General features: G+C 35.3%; 1 protein-coding gene across 1 annotated transcript; it reads right to left on the bottom strand.

Moving 5' to 3' along the window:
- Positions 1-795: 795 nt before the first annotated feature.
- LOC139891086 (alpha-1,2-mannosyltransferase ALG9) lies at positions 796-5289 on the bottom strand. Its single transcript, XM_071874012.1, has 10 exons — positions 4968-5289; positions 4339-4435; positions 4028-4187; positions 3562-3779; positions 2445-2740; positions 2237-2348; positions 1998-2136; positions 1588-1784; positions 1405-1494; positions 796-988 (listed from the first exon to the last, which is right to left on the bottom strand). The coding sequence occupies exons 1-10, from the start codon at positions 5246-5248 to the stop codon at positions 854-856; spliced, it is 1725 nt and encodes a 574-aa protein (XP_071730113.1). The 5' UTR covers positions 5249-5289; the 3' UTR covers positions 796-853.
- Between the last annotated feature and the right edge of the window lie 13380 nt (positions 5290-18669).

Here is an 18669-nt window from a genome sequence, read left to right as displayed (position 1 = left end):
ACAACATTGCACACAAGATTATTCCCTGACCTTGAAATCAACTCAAGGCCGCCTTTCGCACATTGCGTTGCGGAGCAGCGAGAGGGGGGGTTTTACCGGCCATGCCCTCGAATTGATCCAGATTTCCTCCAGGGCAACAGTTGGGGGCGGGTTATGCAACTGCGGGAGATGATCGCATGAGTAGTTTAATCCTCGGGGCAATCTAAACTTCTGTTTAAAAAAAAAATTGCAGTTTCCAAGTGCAACAAGCATCCAAGAATATATGTAAACAATTTTAATATTAATATGTATTTAAATTTATATTTAAATGTAACATATTCAACACTTTTGGCAAAGCATGAGCAAGAAATTCCGTAAAGAGAGCGGAAAACTTTATACAAGTAAAACATACAACACTAAAACAATAGTTTAGTATATGAGGTACTATTGTGACACCCTTAGACAAATAACTATACAAACATGAGAGTTTGATTACACAGACCGTTAAACCAGTAAACATAACACAAATTGTGTAGTGTCCAATGCCTCATGTAAAATATAAATTAATAAGCTCATTAGTCTCAAATAAAGCACCATTTTTAACCTTTCGGGCCATTTGACTATGAGAAGAACTGTTAAATGCTATTATAGATAAGTAGATAACCAAGGTAAAAAAGTATACAGAAAATCAATAACATAAAGCGTCATAGAAGAGCATGTAACACAGAGGAAGTGGATTTAAAAATCGAAGAGTTAAAGTACAACTCTAACAAAAGCCAAAAGTATGCAAAAACAAGAATCAGTCCTGTCACTAGTAATCCAGCAAATGACAGTATCAGTGATGTGTGGTTAACTAATTGCAGAACCTAAACTATTATTGTTGCTTGTGTTTCTTCAACAACTTGTAGATGCCAAACGTGTTTTTCTCCTCCCACATATATGGTATGAAGAAAGATCGGTGTAAAGGGGGTGAAAATTCCCTATCTAGGTAAGGTAACGCTGCAACCACCTACAACACGAACACGCATCACTAGTATGAGTCAACATATTCATTTACTAATTAAAGAGTCAAATCTGGTTATTTGGTCTCAGATTGTGTTGACCAACAATTACTTCTTTTGTTAATTTCTTTAAAAAAATTTAAGAGGATCATTAATGCAATACATATATGTATTACTATGTTACAACAGATACAAACCCAAATTTTGCAACAAAAAATGTAGGTTGTGTACATTAAATTATAGTATCAGAGACTTTTGACCCATTTGGCCCGTTCAGCAAAAAAGATAAAAACTTTCACTAGTGTGTTGACAAGTAAAGGAGCTAATATTGACACATCCACTTCAGACATGTTCTCAATGGTGTGTCGATGCTTATGTGTCACAATTTCACACACATACACACACACAGAGTGAGAAAGAGTACCTCCCACTTCGTCAAGTTACTGCCTCTATAAAGAAAGGGTCTTTGAAGCTGCAGCTCAACAAGAAAATCACAGCTTTCAACGTCTTGAAGCTATTCACAGATTAACCAAAACTAACTCAGAAAAACAAGATTTAATTTAGTCACATATAAGAGGTACAAGAAATTTGGTGGTAACAGGCTTACAAATTGTTCAGGTGATGCCTTGTTTTTATTGTTAAAATAAGGTGGTGCTGATGAAGTTCCACCCAAGGTTGAATTGAACGGGAATGGTAGTAGGCCCCGGAAGCCGTCATCTATCCACCTTACTTCACTTACATACTCTGGAATAAAGAACGAAGAAGGAAATCGATGCCATTCACTTCCAACGCACACCACCGCACCTGCAAACACATTCAAGTTTGAATTTAATACTTCCTAAATTACATAATTATAATTATAAAAATATTATTGAAATAACATAATCTTATAATCATACTTGACACAACAGAAGTTTATATATAATTAATATTATTGGGAATGAAGTGTTTCGAGTGGACTCAGCCCAAACTAAAAGTTATCCTTTCTGTACACAACACTGTTTGTTAGTTTTATACCTGTTCCAGCATCATCGTGATGTTCAAAGTGCTTGTAAATTTCTAATGGAGCTGCATAACCATTTATGATTGAGAATGTCCTCGAGTGAGAAATGCATAGAATTAGGCCAACAAGTAACGGTCTCATGTATTTAGCCATCTGCAGATGCAAGTGATTAGATTATAAATATATAATAGATAGATATAACCATAACATGCAAAAACTATGGAATGATACTTCATATGCAACTTTGTGATACCTTGTAGAGCAGAGATTGTTCGGTTCTATAACGATCGTAAAAAAAATCAGGAAAGGTCTCAATCACAGCTGCAGCAGCAACACATATAAGGGGGTATATGGGATACAGGAATCTGCAATTCGAATAGACATTCAGTCAAAGTAAAATGCCAGTTGATTTTGTGTGTGTGTGTGTGTGTGTGTGTGTGTGTGTGTGTGTCAGGCCTAACCTTTCTTCTTTGTGTGGCTGCAAAGACATGAACGCCAACCAGATATAAACAGGAGACACGACAATTAACATGTCAGGTGCATACTTCTTCTTTGTAGCCGGTAAAATAGCTATGAAGAGCAATGCGAGAACAAGAGCAATATTGAAGTTATTAAATCCATTTTTTAAGTAGAATAATGGCCCTTCTGTTCCATACAAATGACTCTCACCACCTCCTAAAACATTGTACACCAACAAATTCATAACAGACGATGTCCACTTTCCATAGTAATGGTAGTCCACAACTAGTGACAGAGCCTGAAAACGGATTCATATCATTAAAATAATGAGACATGAAGAATTAGGATAAATATGTCCTTACATTTCGAGTACCTAAGTAAAACAAGAACTAGTCATTCAATAAGATGCAGCTAGTAGATTATAGAAAGGGCTTATTGTATAGAAACACACCAACTATAGTCAAATAATGTTTCAACAAACTATCTAAGGTGTCGTTTGTTTTTCGGTCTGCAGACCTTATTATGTCTTATGTCTGCGCGCTCGCAGAAGTTTTTACTACAGACTGTTTGTTTTTCTGAAGACATAAGATAAAATAATGTCTTATTCTGTCTGCAATCTCACAGACTTAGAAATGTGCTTCTAAGTGCTGCAGACAGGATTAAGTTATTTTGCAGACATAAAAACAAACAGTCTTCAGTATTCAGTATTCAGTATACATACCTTTAAACTACATCTTCTTTACAGACATGGTCTGCAGATCTTCAGACAAAAACATCTTAAAAAACAAACATCACCTAAGTTTTCACTCATAAAAAGATAACCAACTTTCAAAATGAGGTACTTTTGAAACCTGTTCTCTGGGTACCAAGTACAAATAGTCAAGTCAACATGACCAGAATCAACAAGAAGTCATCGTTTTGACCTGGTGGACTACCTTAGGTATACACTTTCAAAAGTTTGAGTGTTATCCAAAACATAAATTAGATCAAAGTTGGTTACTCTGTTCCCTTCAAATTAAGACCACAAATTAGTTACCTTTCACGCAGTAACCCTTCAAAAAAACCATGTTTAATAATATAACTGCACAAGTACACACAAAGAAAAGAATAGTTACGTACCAAAAGGGTGACAGAAACGAATGCTCCTGAGAGAAATGACTGTTTGAACCTTCTAAGTAGAGAGTAAACTGTAACCGGAAGAAAAGCAAGGATTGAAAATGGCCAACCAAGAATAACACCACTTGCTGCAACCGCAACAGCTGAGGCATGCATACCAAAAAGAAACAATGCTGACGAGAGAGATATAGCATACATTGAAAAGGAGCTTGGCAAAAAACCTGCACAGCAACAAATATTGGAGATGAAAAAAGTTACAATGTGCTGTTAATTTTGCAAAACATATAAAAGTTACAGCATACTGAGTAACTAAAAATAGAATATAACTAATGTATTGATTTGAGAGCGTACACAAAGTACTGATTGCAACATATACTGGCAAATAGAACACAGACAAAACTTGAGTCATATTTTTTTTTTTTTTTTGAAATATAGGAAATGGAAATGAGGAAGTTTGATGGGTACTTACTTGTGCTAGCGAAAAAGCAACCGCTAGTCAGACACAAAAAGGCGAGTGTGTAACAAGCAAGGCGTTTTCCATATTTTCTGGAAAGTGCTACTACCAAAGCAGCTTCAGTTATAACAGATAGAAGGCCAAGAAATATCCTCACAGCATAAAATACTCTTACCTGGATTGATATCAAGAATCAAATCAAATCATTATGATGATTTGTATAAAGAAATTTAGAAAGATATGTAATTATTCTGTAAAAGGTCACTAATACATTGCATTTTAATGCAGTTCACCGATAATAAATTGAAAAATATTGGATGTTTTACTTTTTCATCTTCAAGCCAATTATACAACATTGAAGACGGCAAGCCCACCATATAATGGAAAAGAATGTACAGGTACGAACGCAATGCAAACTGAGAACTGCAAAGAAAAAAACACGAATATTACTCCACAGAGAAACAAAAAAAGAAAGGAATCTTAAATTCTGAGAAAATTAGAAGAGGTAATAACATTCTGGCACTTAATCATATAGGTCAATCGGCTGTAAATGCTTACACCACTTATATCTTATACCCAAATTACAACTCTTATCCTATTGACATCTGTTTCTTTTCATTTTCAGACACAATTTATCATCATAGGCATATCTATAGTCAAGGATCTTATAAGCTCTGCACATATTACAAAATTATTTTATAATAACAATCATTTCGAACTACTTTTCGTCGTAACTTCAGTAATAACATAATGTACACTTTCCAGATACATAATATACACCTAGCATTGTAAACTTAGCTGTTTAGCTTAGCTGAGCAACTGTGCAAATTAAGCATATTCTTACAAATTCATATAATTCAACCACATCAGTAACAAATTAGATGAATATAGTAAAAGATACGTACAAAATTATATAATATGAACTATAACAATTATATAAATTATATAATAGTACCTGTACTCCCAAGTTTGAAAGCCTGATTTGTAAAGAAGAAAGTGAAGTGGCTCCCAATAATTAAAGACTTCATCACAATCATGAATGATATTAGTAGTTGCACTCATATAGCGTAATAAACCTAGGGCAAATATAGGAAATGTCCACGATAGGCCTTTTTCCACGTCAGCTTCTGCTTTTTCCGGCGGTTTATCAACTTTCGTGTAAGGATCGGACGACGTGGACGGCAACAATCGATCGGATTCTGACTGTCTTCTTCTTCTTGGTGCTAACGCTGCCATTATAGATTGATTCAAACTCGATGAAGTGAGTAGCTTCTGTATGAATAGTCTTTTGTTATGGGGGATTTGCTTTTGTTTCTTTTTTGCCTTTTTGGGTTTTGGGAGACGTGAAAGAAAACCCGGTCGGAGACCTGATCCGGAATTTTGATTCTGGGTTCCCGGAAAGCCCAAAGCCCACTGATGTTGGGTTTAAACCTTACCTAACAAAGATCCGTTAAAAGCTAGTTAGAGGACTTTAAGTCTTAAACCATGACGTTGTGTCTTCTCAAGACTGACTGTCACATCAGCAGCACATCAACATTTCCTTCCCATCACTAACCAGATACTAACTACTAACCATCATGACGTACTCACGATTTGTTCTCACCGCCATTTATTATATTAAACTTATTTATTATTATTAATTATATTACTTTTTATATGTAACATATAAAATCCTAAAATAAACATTACAAGTTTCTAAAATAAAAATAAAAAAACATTACAAGTTCCTAAACATAGAAAAAAAAACATTACAAGTTCTTAAAATAGAAAAAAAAAAAAAAAAAAAAAAAAAAAACATTACAAGTTCTTAAAATAGAAAGAAAAAAAAAAAAAAAACATTTCAAGTTCTTAAAATAGAAAAAAAAAAAAAAAAACCGATTACAAAGTCCGAAATTAGAAAGAAAAAAAACATTACAAAGTCCTAAAATAGAAAAAAAAAAAACAATTACGATGTCCTAAATTAGAAAAAAAAAACGATTACAAAGTCCTAAAATAGAAAAAAAAAAATTACGAATTCCAAAAAAAAGGTTCAATACGACCCGATCGTGTCATCACTCACGTGTCCCGAATCGCTATTATTGTGCGGGTAGTGAGGATGAGGTCGGGTGCAGAAACGTCGGGTCCATATACCAATACAATACAACTCGATTCGGTCGCATTTGAGTTTTGCTCTCCAACAATTTCATGCCATTCTTTTTTGGTTTCCGGGTTACACTAAGCAAAATCCGATGCCGCAAAGTCAACATTTTCGCGTATGTAGTCGAACAAACGCCCCGTGTCCGAATAGGTGATATCGAGTGACTCGAACGATTTACATCGACCGTCCAGTTAAACGAGCCATGAAGTTAGACTTGAGATGTTGAGAGGAAATTGAAGGAGTGTTTGAAGATGTTTGATAATTTAATTGTTTGATTGTTTGAAGATGTTTGTGTAGAGGTTAATGTATATGTATATGTAAGTAACTGAATTTCTTACCATTGCATTCCAAACGGTCAAAAAACAGATACATTTTCGATTTTCATCTGTGATCAAATTTGCTGTGCAACGACAATATGGAGTACGGGATTCAACGGCGGAATCAACGACCAACCGCTAATATCGGCGACGTTGATTCACGCCTTCAATGGCAGGTCCTATAACGGACCGATACGAGCACTCTTAGAATGAAATAAAGGGTGTGTTTGGGGTTACTAAGTGAGCTGGAACTTATATATAGGAGCTAATATTTAGGTTTGGAGTTGATAGATGAAGCTTATTCTACAAGCACAAAGCTTAAGCTTATTTTTTTAATAGGGCTATTGACCAAAAGTCCAAATTTTCGAACTAACTATAATGATTCATCCTAAAAAAACGAAATTGCCAAATGCCCTCGCAAGTCACAGGGTGACATTGCGACCGTGTGACTAGTGATTTGTGAGTCATGATCGAGGAAATTTCAAGTCACAATCTAAAGTTTATGGCCATAACTAGAAAATAAGTCGCAAAGTCGCATGGTCATTCATGCGAACCTTGCGAGTTGCGACCGTAATGGTTTACTTATTATTACTAGGTTACAAAACTAACTTTACGCTCATAAAACTAAAATATTCTCATCTACCAAGCAAAAATTGTTGATTTTGAGATTTTGAGATTTTGCGATTCTGCGACATTGTGTGTCGGTTACAAACGGTTGCCTACCAATATGCTCGCAAACCCTTTTATTTCTCAATTTCATCGATTACTGAACATAAAACAATGAAAACAAACCACCGTCACTGTCAACCACGTTTTCACCACTGTAAAAAAAGCCTAAAATTTCAAAAGTTCTTGAAGAAATCAAAAGTGCAAACTTGGAGATCTAGCGATTGATCGATTTCGAAGTTGATGTTTTTGAGATATAGTAATTTTCAAACTCCATACATCATCTGTACAATGGAAGCTGACGAGGTAAATATTCTCAATTCTTGGTTACGAGCATTTATTCGAACAATTAGTTTGCCATATATGTAAGTTTTCTCCGGTCACAAGGCTCGCAAGCCTTTTGTCAAAGATCTTGCGAACCATGTTATGCACTAGTCGCACGCTTTTGGTTGCGACCTTGCAACTTTAACTGACAAAGGCGTTAATTGACTTCTTTTTGTTAACTATTTAGGGACGATCATTTAATTCATTGACTTTGACGAACAAGTTCACATGTATTGCTCTTGTGAACTCCACTTTGACAAATGATCAAAAGATTATATTTAGACAGGCGTGCTTTGATTCGTGGTTAGATCTTAGGTGTCTGGGTAACGATCCGGGTCTCATGCATCGTATGCTTCAGTTAGGTTGTGATAGACCATGTGGGTGTTGATAAAGACCCAGAGGAGGAGGGTGATTTATAGTTCAAGGCCCGTAGTGGGTATTATATTCGGCTCGACATACGGGAGTTCTGTCTGGTTACATGTTTCAAATTCGGCCAACATAAAAACTTGTTGCACGTTATTCTTGTTGCACTGAAGGGCAAGACCCCACCAATTAGGGTTCGTTGTTATTTGTTGTTTACACGGGTTTACAAGTTTGATTTGTTGCTTTCATAGGTCTCTGTTGTTTGGTTTGAATCAAATTCGCAAGGTCACAAATGTCTAATCGTGCGAACAATGCGATTGTCTGTTGCTCGCAAGTCGCAAGACTCGTAAGTACACAACTTGCGACAAGTTGCGAGTTTGTATAACACCTAGATTATTGGCCCAAATGAAATAGGTAACTTTGTATTATTCTATGTTATAATTTAGATATTATATTTAAATTATGGTTACTTGGTGAAAATCAGTTTACAAGGTAAAATAATAAATTTTGTGAGAATAAATTATTAAGTGGTCAAAAAAAATATCCGTTTCGTTAAATTGGATTTCGTTAGAACTATCAAATAAAAGTATTGTGTTTTAGATAACGAGTAAGTTGTCAAATAACAAATAATAAATATAAGTAATAATAAGTACTCGTATATGATTTCTATCTCGTGGTGTGAAATGGTACACCATATTAAATTACCAAAAAATTAATAAATAATTAGATGAGTAGTATGTATATGTATCATAAACAAGTACATATATCAAAAATTGATGAATCATATTTCTTGTTAGCTAAGATTCGATATGATTTTGACATATGTCAAGTCTATCATCTAGATTGCATGACTAAGCTGCCAAAATGATAAGTGTCATACTTGCTTGTTAAGAGTTAATGTCATCTTGACACATATTAATTCTAGTATGTAGACTAATGACAAGCACCTCACAAAACTTACTATAAATAGAATGGAGTCCTTAGTAGAAAACTCACATCAACATTCTACTTGCTCCCAATAATTTACTATCAAGATGACTTTTGTAACGACCCGCACTTTTTCGATCATTCTATACTTATAAGATTAATATTTACATAGATTAAACCTTACCAACATGATAAGCAATCCAAATTGATGAGATTTATATTTCCGAAAAGAGTTCTACACAATGTTTGACCGTCTAATTTGACCGATGATATCACGAACTATACAATATATGATAATTATACGTTTGTGTATATATATATGTATATATACATATTTAACATGATTAATGAATGTTTTAATACCTCATTTTATATTAATAACAATAAGTTACAAGTATATTTTGAAACTACTAACTTAAGTTTTCAAAACGATAACTATACGTAACGTTATTTGACATAAATACTTAAGACTTATAATGTTTATACATATATCGTATAAGTAATGTATTTAATCACTTTTAAGAACTTAAATACATAAAATCATATAAGTGTATTCACAAAAGATAGCTATATTTGAATCCTCATTCCATTTTTCACAAAATTTCTATACGTATACCTAGAGTATTTGTACTCGTATCATACCAAGCTTCTATACGTATTTACTAATAGTAAATACACATCAAATCACCACCTAACCCACCCTTGTTACTGCCCTTAGAGCAAGGTAATTGGAATTTGGATGCATGCATGAATTATTATACAAAAATACAACAAAACTTTTGTTCTTGTCTCCCCATTCCCACGTTTTTAAGGAGGTCACAAGGATCATCATTTTGCTTCATTTAAACATCCATTCTCTAGCTAAAAACACACACTCTTTCTTACTCTCTAAACTCCATAACAATCCAGCAAAGTTCCATAAAGATCTAGCTTCAAAAACCATACTAAAACACCATAAGAAAATCATACAAAAACACTTCAAGAAAACCCTCCAAGAACACCAACTTACTTCCAATCTTTCATCCACTTCAATCACCCTTTTTGTTCTAGCTTTTTACTTCTCTTTTACAGCAAACTCATCCAAGGAACTTGAGGTAGAATCTATGTTCATAACCTTATTCGATTCATATATATATAGCTATCTTATTTTGTGGTACAAAAGTTTAACAACAAGAACATAGTTTGAATGTTTTCAAACTTGTTTGCAAACTAAATAGATCCTTCTAACTTAACTTTTAAAATACTTCAAGACATGTAATATAACTTATTTATATGTTAATTTAACAAGGTAAAACTTGGTTTTTCAAAGTATAAGTATTTTTGGAAAAATGGTCATTAAATGATTTTGTTGTAACAAAAATGTTTAACTTCATATGTTTCACTAAACTTTCACCTATGCCGTATGATTTTGAATACAAACCAAGGTATTTACAGTTCATATTCTTAAACAAGAACTCGATCCAAGAAGATGGCAATTTGAATCAACGAAAACGGACTTGTAACGAAGAAACTATGACCGAAACAAAATTGGCTATCCTAGACATTTTCAACTTCGGGATTCATTGGAAAAATTTACATAAAATCACATACTTCTAAGATAACATGATATTTTATATATATGTACTCATAATTCAATTTCATATGGTTCAGGATCACCCGTAAGCAACACGAGAAGATTAATCATAAGATCCCATGTTTGTACGCAACACGTCATTTGACAACACCGGTACTTTATGTACGCAATACGTCATTTGACAACACCGGTACCGTGGGTCAAGATTAATCTCGACCAATACATATAAGTTGGGGTTTTATTTATTTCGTTGGGGGTTTTATTTATTGCGGGTATATTAAACATCTAAAAATGAACCATTAAAAATTGAATTGCTAACCTCGGACAGCTAACTTCGGACTAAGGAAATATTCAAAGTATTAAAAGTATAACAAGTATATATATATATAACGTTTGTTTTAAAATGAAAACATATTGATATATTATATATGGATAGGTTCGTGATATCAACTGGAAGACCGAGTCAAAATATATATATCATCAAGACAAGAGTGAGTATATAGTCCCACTTTTAAACTCTAAATATTTCGGGATGAGAATACATGTAGTTTATGTTTTACGATATGGACACAAGTAACTGAAAAATATATTCTACGTTGAGTTGTACCACTGGCATACTTCCCTGTAGCTTGGTAACTAATATTTACAGCGGTATTGTAAACGCGAATCCTGTTGATAGATCTATCGGGCCTGACAACCCCAACCGGACTGGACGACCAGTATTCAACGGTTGCACAGTACTTCGTTTTGTGACTACACTTGGTACGGTGTAGTAAGATTTCATATTAAAGGGAATATGTGACGTGAAAATGTTAAGTATGGTTACCAAGTGCTCAACCACTTAGAATACTTTTATTAAACTGTTTATATACGAAATCTTGTGGTCTATATATATATTGCTGCCGGCATTAAACCTATATCTCACCAACTTTATGTTGACCTTTTTAAAACATGTCTATTCTCAGGTGATTTCTAAAGCTTCCGCTGCATCATGTTGGATCTAACCAGGATCTTGCGTACGCATGTTTGTGTCAAAAATAAAACTGCATATCCGAGATGTTGTATTGTAAAATATGCTAGAAACCGTGTTGTTGTCATCATTTGTAAAGTTTGTAAGTCGAAGATTATCGCTAAACGTTAATCTTCTTTTTATTGTCTTAAGCTTGTAACAAAAATAATGGTTATGGTTTGTAATGTATAATATATGCAGTTTTCTTTCAAAAATGTCTCATATAGAGGTCAATACCTCGCAATGAAATCATACGTTATCTAACGCGTTCTTATGGTTAAGGACGGGTTATGACATGTGGTATCAGAGCGTTGGTCTTAGCGAACCAGGTTTGCATTAGTGTGTCTAACCAAGAAGTCGTTAGGATACATTAGTAAAGTCTGGACTTTGACCGGGTCTGATTTTAAAAACCATTGCTTATCACTGTTGGTTAAAAATTTATATGTAAATATTATGTAAGTACTAATGGGTTAGTTGTTATGTGATAGATGTCGGGCTCGAAACTTATTATCACATTCAGCGACTCCGAATCAGAACCTTCAGATTGTGTTTCAGTCATTAACATATCCGATGACGAAAGTGGTATTTTTGGGGAAGACTCACAATTTCCGGATGAACCAACTATAGAAATATCGGAAAGTGAACCCGAGGAGGAAAGTGAACCCGAAGAGGAAAGTGAACCCGAGGAAATTACGAAAGAAAAATACGATCAAGGAAAGAAACGAAAAGCTAGTGAATTAGAAAATCCAAATCCCGAGTTTAATGAGAATGAAGTGGCACCAATTCCACTAAACACTACCACCCCTATCCCCGCTATTCCTATTAGTGCTATCCCGGCGTCTAGTTCTTCGGCTCCTCAGCCAAAACGTAGGGAGACAGCTAGGATTCGCGTTGGGGGATTCCCTGGACATAAATGTTTTGGGAAATAGATCAAACGATGCGCTGCCGAATTAAACCATGGAATCAAATAATGTTTTGTATAATATTATTAGTGTGGTTTGTTTAATGTTCGATGTAAGATAAGCATATGTAAAATAGCGAAGTATGAAATGCAATAATTTTCCATGGTTAAGTATTATTTAGATTGTAGTAATTGGTTCTGTACTAAGCTATTAAGTATGAACATTAACGGGTAGGTACTACCCTAGATATAATTATAAAACGCTAATAAGAAGAAAAGGCTTTTATAATAATACCTGGTTCATATTATTAACAAGCTATAAATGTACTATAAATACACACTACATCTATAATATTCCATGTGAATAATTATTTTCTTTCATTAGGAAATGGCGCGATTGAATCGAATGACGGAACAAGAACTCGAGGAACTCATCAACCAGCGAGTGAACGACAGAATGTTATGGGTTGAGGCTGCAAGAGCTGCTGCAGTTAACCCAAATCCTCGTGTAGGATGCTCCTACAAGACGTTTCAAGCTTGCAAGCCCTCATCATTCAGTGGAACGGAAGGACCGATCGGTTTAACCCGATGGATAGAAAAGATGGAGACGGTGTTTAAAATCAGTGGTTGTGATGAAAAAGACATGACCAAGTTTGCATCGTGCACTTTACAAGATAGTGCACTCACATGGTGGAAGAATTATGTGAAGGCGGTAGGAGGAGATGTAGCTTATGATACTCCATGGGAAGAATTCAAAGCAATGATAATCACCGAGTATTGTCCAAGGAATGAGGTTATTAAGTTAGAAGATGAGTTACGAAGTTTGAAGGTGGTTGGTACTGAAATCACCAACTACAATCAGCGATTCATGGAATTGGTTTTACTATGTCCTGAATTGGTTCCAACCGAAGCACGGAAGATTGAAATGTACAAAGGTGGTTTGCCCAGAAAGGTCAAGGCAAACGTTACGGCGTCGAAACCTAAGACAATTCATGAAGCTATAACCATGGCGAATGAGTTAATGGATCAGGTCATTCTGGATAAGAAAGCATTCACTACTGAGGTGAAGGTATCGAGTAACAAAAGGAAGTGGAACGGAAATTATGATCGAGGTTATCAACAGCAATCTTTTAAGAAACCAGAAACCCCGAAAGGTGCGGGTAGCGGTTCAGGCTTTGGTTACAAAGGACAAAGTCCTTTATGCAACCGTTGTCACAAACATCACTTTGGTTACTGTAGTGTGTTGTGCACCAAATGCAATCGACAGGGACATCTTGCTGAAGATTGTAAGGCTCTCGTTACAAATGCAAATGGTAACAAGACTCCTGCCACCAACGCAAATAGAACTGCTTTGGCTAACATTACTTGTTTTGGGTGTGGAAAACAAGGTCATTATAAGAGCCAGTGCCCGAATCAGAATGGCGGACCTGCACGTGGAAGAGCGTTTGTTATTAATGCTAGAGAGGCACGAGAAGACCCGGAGCTTGTTACGGGTACGTTTACCATTAATAACTTATCAGCATCTATTTTATTTGATACTGGCGCCGATAGAAGTTATGTGTGTAGAAATTTTTACACTAAATTGAATTGTTCATCATTACCTTTAGATGCGAAGTACTTGATTGAGTTAGCTAATGGTAAACTAATTAAAGCCGATAAAATTTGTCGTGGTTGTGAAATAAATCTAGCCGGAGAAACGTTTAAAATCGACTTAATACCCGTAGAATTAGGAGGTTTTGATGTAATAGTCGGCATGGACTGGATGTCCAAAATAGGAGCGGAAGTTGTTTGTGCTAAGAAGGCAATTCGTATTCCTGGTAAGGATAAAATACCGGTGATGATTTATGGAGAGAAGGGTAATTCAAAGCTAAAACTCATTAGCTGTTTGAAAGCCAAGAAGTGTTTAGAAAAGGGATGTTACGCTATTTTAGCACATGTTAATAAAGTCGAAAAGAAAGAAAAGTGCATCAACGACGTGCCTGTGGCAAGAGATTTTCCTGAAGTTTTTCCGGAAGAATTGCCGGGATTACCTCCATTTAGATCGGTAGAATTTCAAATAGATTTAGTACCAGGAGCTGCACCAGTGGCTCGTGCTCCATATAGACTTGCACCGTCCGAGTTAAAAGAACTTCAAAGTCAGTTAAAAGAATTACTGGACCGTGGATTCATACGACCGAGTACTTCACCATGGGGAGCTCCAATTTTGTTTGTTAAGAAGAAAGATGGATCTTTCAGGATGTGTATAGATTATCGTGAATTAAATAAGTTAACTATCAAGAATCGGTATCCACTACCGAGAATTGATGACTTATTTGATCAATTGCAAGGATCATGTGTGTATTCGAAAATCGACTTAAGATCGGGCTATCATCAACTACGCGTCAAAGAAGAGGACATTCCGAAAACTGCTTTTCGGACACGTTATGGTCATTACGAATTTTTGGTCATGCCGTTTGGATTGACAAATGCGCCAGCTGTATTCATGGACCTCATGAATCGAGTTTGTAGTCCGTATTTAGATAAGTTTGTTATCGTTTTCATTGATGATATTCTTATCTATTCCAAGAGTGAGCAAGAGCATGAAGAGCATTTAAGGTTGATACTGGAGTTGTTAAGAAAAGAACAACTTTATGCTAAATTTTCTAAGTGTGCTTTCTGGTTGAAAGAAGTGCAATTTCTTGGTCACGTTGTTAATAGCGAAGGAATTCAGGTTGATCCAGCAAAAACTGAAGCTATTGAAAAATGGGAGACTCCTAAGACACCAACACAGATACGCCAATTTTTGGGTTTAGCCGGTTATTATAGAAGGTTTATTCAAGATTTTTCCCGAATAGCTAAGCCGTTGACAGCGTTAACGCAAAAAGGGAAGAAATATGAATGGACCTCGGAGCAGGAGAACGCATTTCAAATACTGAAGAAGAAGTTAACTACGGCGCCTATATTATCGTTACCAGAAGGGAACGATGATTTTGAAATATATTGTGACGCTTCGCGACAAGGTTTTGGTTGTGTTCTTATGCAACGGAAGAAAGTTATTGCATTTGCATCCCGACAATTGAAGATTCACGAGCGAAATTATACGACGCATGATCTAGAATTGGGAGCAGTCGTGTTTGCATTGAAGATGTGGAGACACTACTTGTATGGGGTTAAATTCACTGTGTTTACTGATCATAAAAGCCTTCAACATATTTTTGATCAGAAACAATTGAACATGAGGCAACGTAGGTGGGTCGAGTTAATAAACGACTATGATTGTGAAATTCGTTATCATCCCGGAAAGGCGAACGTGGTGGCCGATGCTTTAAGCAGAAAGGAACGAGAACCAATTCGAGTTCGAGCAATGAATATAAAAATTCGCATGAATCTCAACTCACAAATCAAAGAAGTTCAACAAGAAGCACTCAATAAAGAAAACATAAAGAATGAAATAATGAAGAAGTATGAGAAGCAACTCGTTATACGGGAAGACGGAATTAGATATTTTGCAAATCGTATTTGGGTACCGAAGTTGGGTGGATTAAGGAAGTTGATATTGAACGAGGCACATAAGACAAGATACTCGATACATCCTGGAGTTGGAAAGATGTATCAAGATCTTAAGACACGTTATTGGTGGCCTAACTTAAAGACCGACGTTGCAACATATGTTGGGGAATGTTTGACTTGTTCCAAAGTCAAAGCAGAACATCAAAAGCCGTCAGGGTTACTTCAATAACCAGAAATCCCAGAATGGAAATGGGATGGTATTACCATGGATTTCATCACGAAGTTACCAAAGACTGCCTGGGGATACGACACCATTTGGGTGATTGTTGATCGTCTCACCAAGTCTGCACATTTCTTGCCTATAAAGGAAACAGATAGAATGGAGAAACTATTACGATTGTATATAAAGGAAGTTGTTTCAAGGCATGGAATACCTATTTCCATTATATCCGATCGTGATAGTAGATTTACCTCAAAGTTTTGGCAATCACTACAGGAGGCACTAGGAACTCGTTTGGATATGAGCACCGCATATCATCCGCAAACCGACGGGCAGAGTGAAAGGACAATTCAGACTCTCGAGGACATGCTCAGGGCATGTGTGATTGATTTTGGAAACGGATGGGATAAATATCTACCGTTAGCAGAATTCTCGTATAATAATAGTTATCATGCGAGCATTGGAGCTGCGCCATTCGAAGCATTGTACGGAAGGAAGTGTAGATCTCCTATCTGTTGGAATGAAGTAGGAGATCGACATTTAACTGGTCCCGAGATCATACACGAAACAACCGAGAAGATAGTACAAATCAAGGAGAGATTGAAAACAGCCCGTAGTCGCCAAAAGAGCTACGCCGATGTCCGAAGGAAACCATTAGAGTTTCAGGTCGGGGACATGGTTATGCTAAAGGTGTCACCTTGGAAAGGTGTAATACGTTTCGGCAAAAGGGGTAAACTGAACCCAAGGTACGTAGGCCCGTTCAAGATCATCGAACGCATTGGACCGGTAGCTTATCGACTCGAGTTACCGCAACAACTCGCCGGAGTACATAATACCTTTCACGTCTCAAACCTTAAGAAGTGTCTTGCAAAGGAAGATCTCACTATTCCTCTTAAAGAAATCCATGTCGACGAGAAACTACAATTCGTCGAAGAACCAATCGAAATCATGGACCGTGAAGTTAAACAGCTCAAGCAGAGCAACATACCGATTGTTAAGGTTCGTTGGAACGCTCGAAGAGGTCCCGAGTTTACTTGGGAACGAGAGGATCAGATGAAACAAAAGTATCCGCACTTGTTTCTCGATGACGCAAAATAGGTACAATTCTAAAATTTCGGGACGAAATTTATTTAACGGGGAGGTAATGTAACGACCCGCACTTTTTCGATCATTCTATACTTATAAGATTAATATTTACATAGATTAAACCTTACCAACATGATAAGCAATCCAAATTGATGAGATTTATATTTCCGAAAAGAGTTCTACACAATGTTTGACCGTCTAATTTGACCGATGATATCACGAACTATACAATATATGATAATTATACGTTTGTGTATATATATATGTATATATACATATTTAACATGATTAATGAATGTTTTAATACCTCATTTTATATTAATAACAATAAGTTACAAGTATATTTTGAAACTACTAACTTAAGTTTTCAAAACGATAACTATACGTAACGTTATTTGACATAAATACTTAAGACTTATAATGTTTATACATATATCGTATAAGTAATGTATTTAATCACTTTTAAGAACTTAAATACATAAAATCATATAAGTGTATTCACAAAAGATAGCTATATTTGAATCCTCATTCCATTTTTCACAAAATTTCTATACGTATACCTAGAGTATTTGTACTCGTATCATACCAAGCTTCTATACGTATTTACTAATAGTAAATACACATCAAATCACCACCTAACCCACCCTTGTTACTGCCCTTAGAGCAAGGTAATTGGAATTTGGATGCATGCATGAATTATTATACAAAAATACAACAAAACTTTTGTTCTTGTCTCCCCATTCCCACGTTTTTAAGGAGGTCACAAGGATCATCATTTTGCTTCATTTAAACATCCATTCTCTAGCTAAAAACACACACTCTTTCTTACTCTCTAAACTCCATAACAATCCAGCAAAGTTCCATAAAGATCTAGCTTCAAAAACCATACTAAAACACCATAAGAAAATCATACAAAAACACTTCAAGAAAACCCTCCAAGAACACCAACTTACTTCCAATCTTTCATCCACTTCAATCACCCTTTTTGTTCTAGCTTTTTACTTCTCTTTTACAGCAAACTCATCCAAGGAACTTGAGGTAGAATCTATGTTCATAACCTTATTCGATTCATATATATATAGCTATCTTATTTTGTGGTACAAAAGTTTAACAACAAGAACATAGTTTGAATGTTTTCAAACTTGTTTGCAAACTAAATAGATCCTTCTAACTTAACTTTTAAAATACTTCAAGACATGTAATATAACTTATTTATATGTTAATTTAACAAGGTAAAACTTGGTTTTTCAAAGTATAAGTATTTTTGGAAAAATGGTCATTAAATGATTTTGTTGTAACAAAAATGTTTAACTTCATATGTTTCACTAAACTTTCACCTATGCCGTATGATTTTGAATACAAACCAAGGTATTTACAGTTCATAGTCTTAAATAAGAACTCGATCCAAGAAGATGGCAATTTGAATCAACGAAAACGGACTTGTAACGAAGAAACTATGACCGAAACAAAATTGGCTATCCTAGACATTTTCAACTTCGGGATTCATTGGAAAAATTTACATAAAATCACATACTTCTAAGATAACATGATATTTTATATATATGTACTCATAATTCAATTTCATATGGTTCAGGATCACCCGTAAGCAACACGAGAAGATTAATCATAAGATCCCATGTTTGTA

Source organism: Rutidosis leptorrhynchoides, chromosome 2 (assembly GCF_046630445.1).
Source record: "Rutidosis leptorrhynchoides isolate AG116_Rl617_1_P2 chromosome 2, CSIRO_AGI_Rlap_v1, whole genome shotgun sequence".
Lineage (NCBI taxonomy): Eukaryota > Viridiplantae > Streptophyta > Magnoliopsida > Asterales > Asteraceae > Rutidosis > Rutidosis leptorrhynchoides.
Note: the sequence above shows the minus strand (reverse complement) of the source record. Positions and strands in the feature narration are given on the sequence as shown.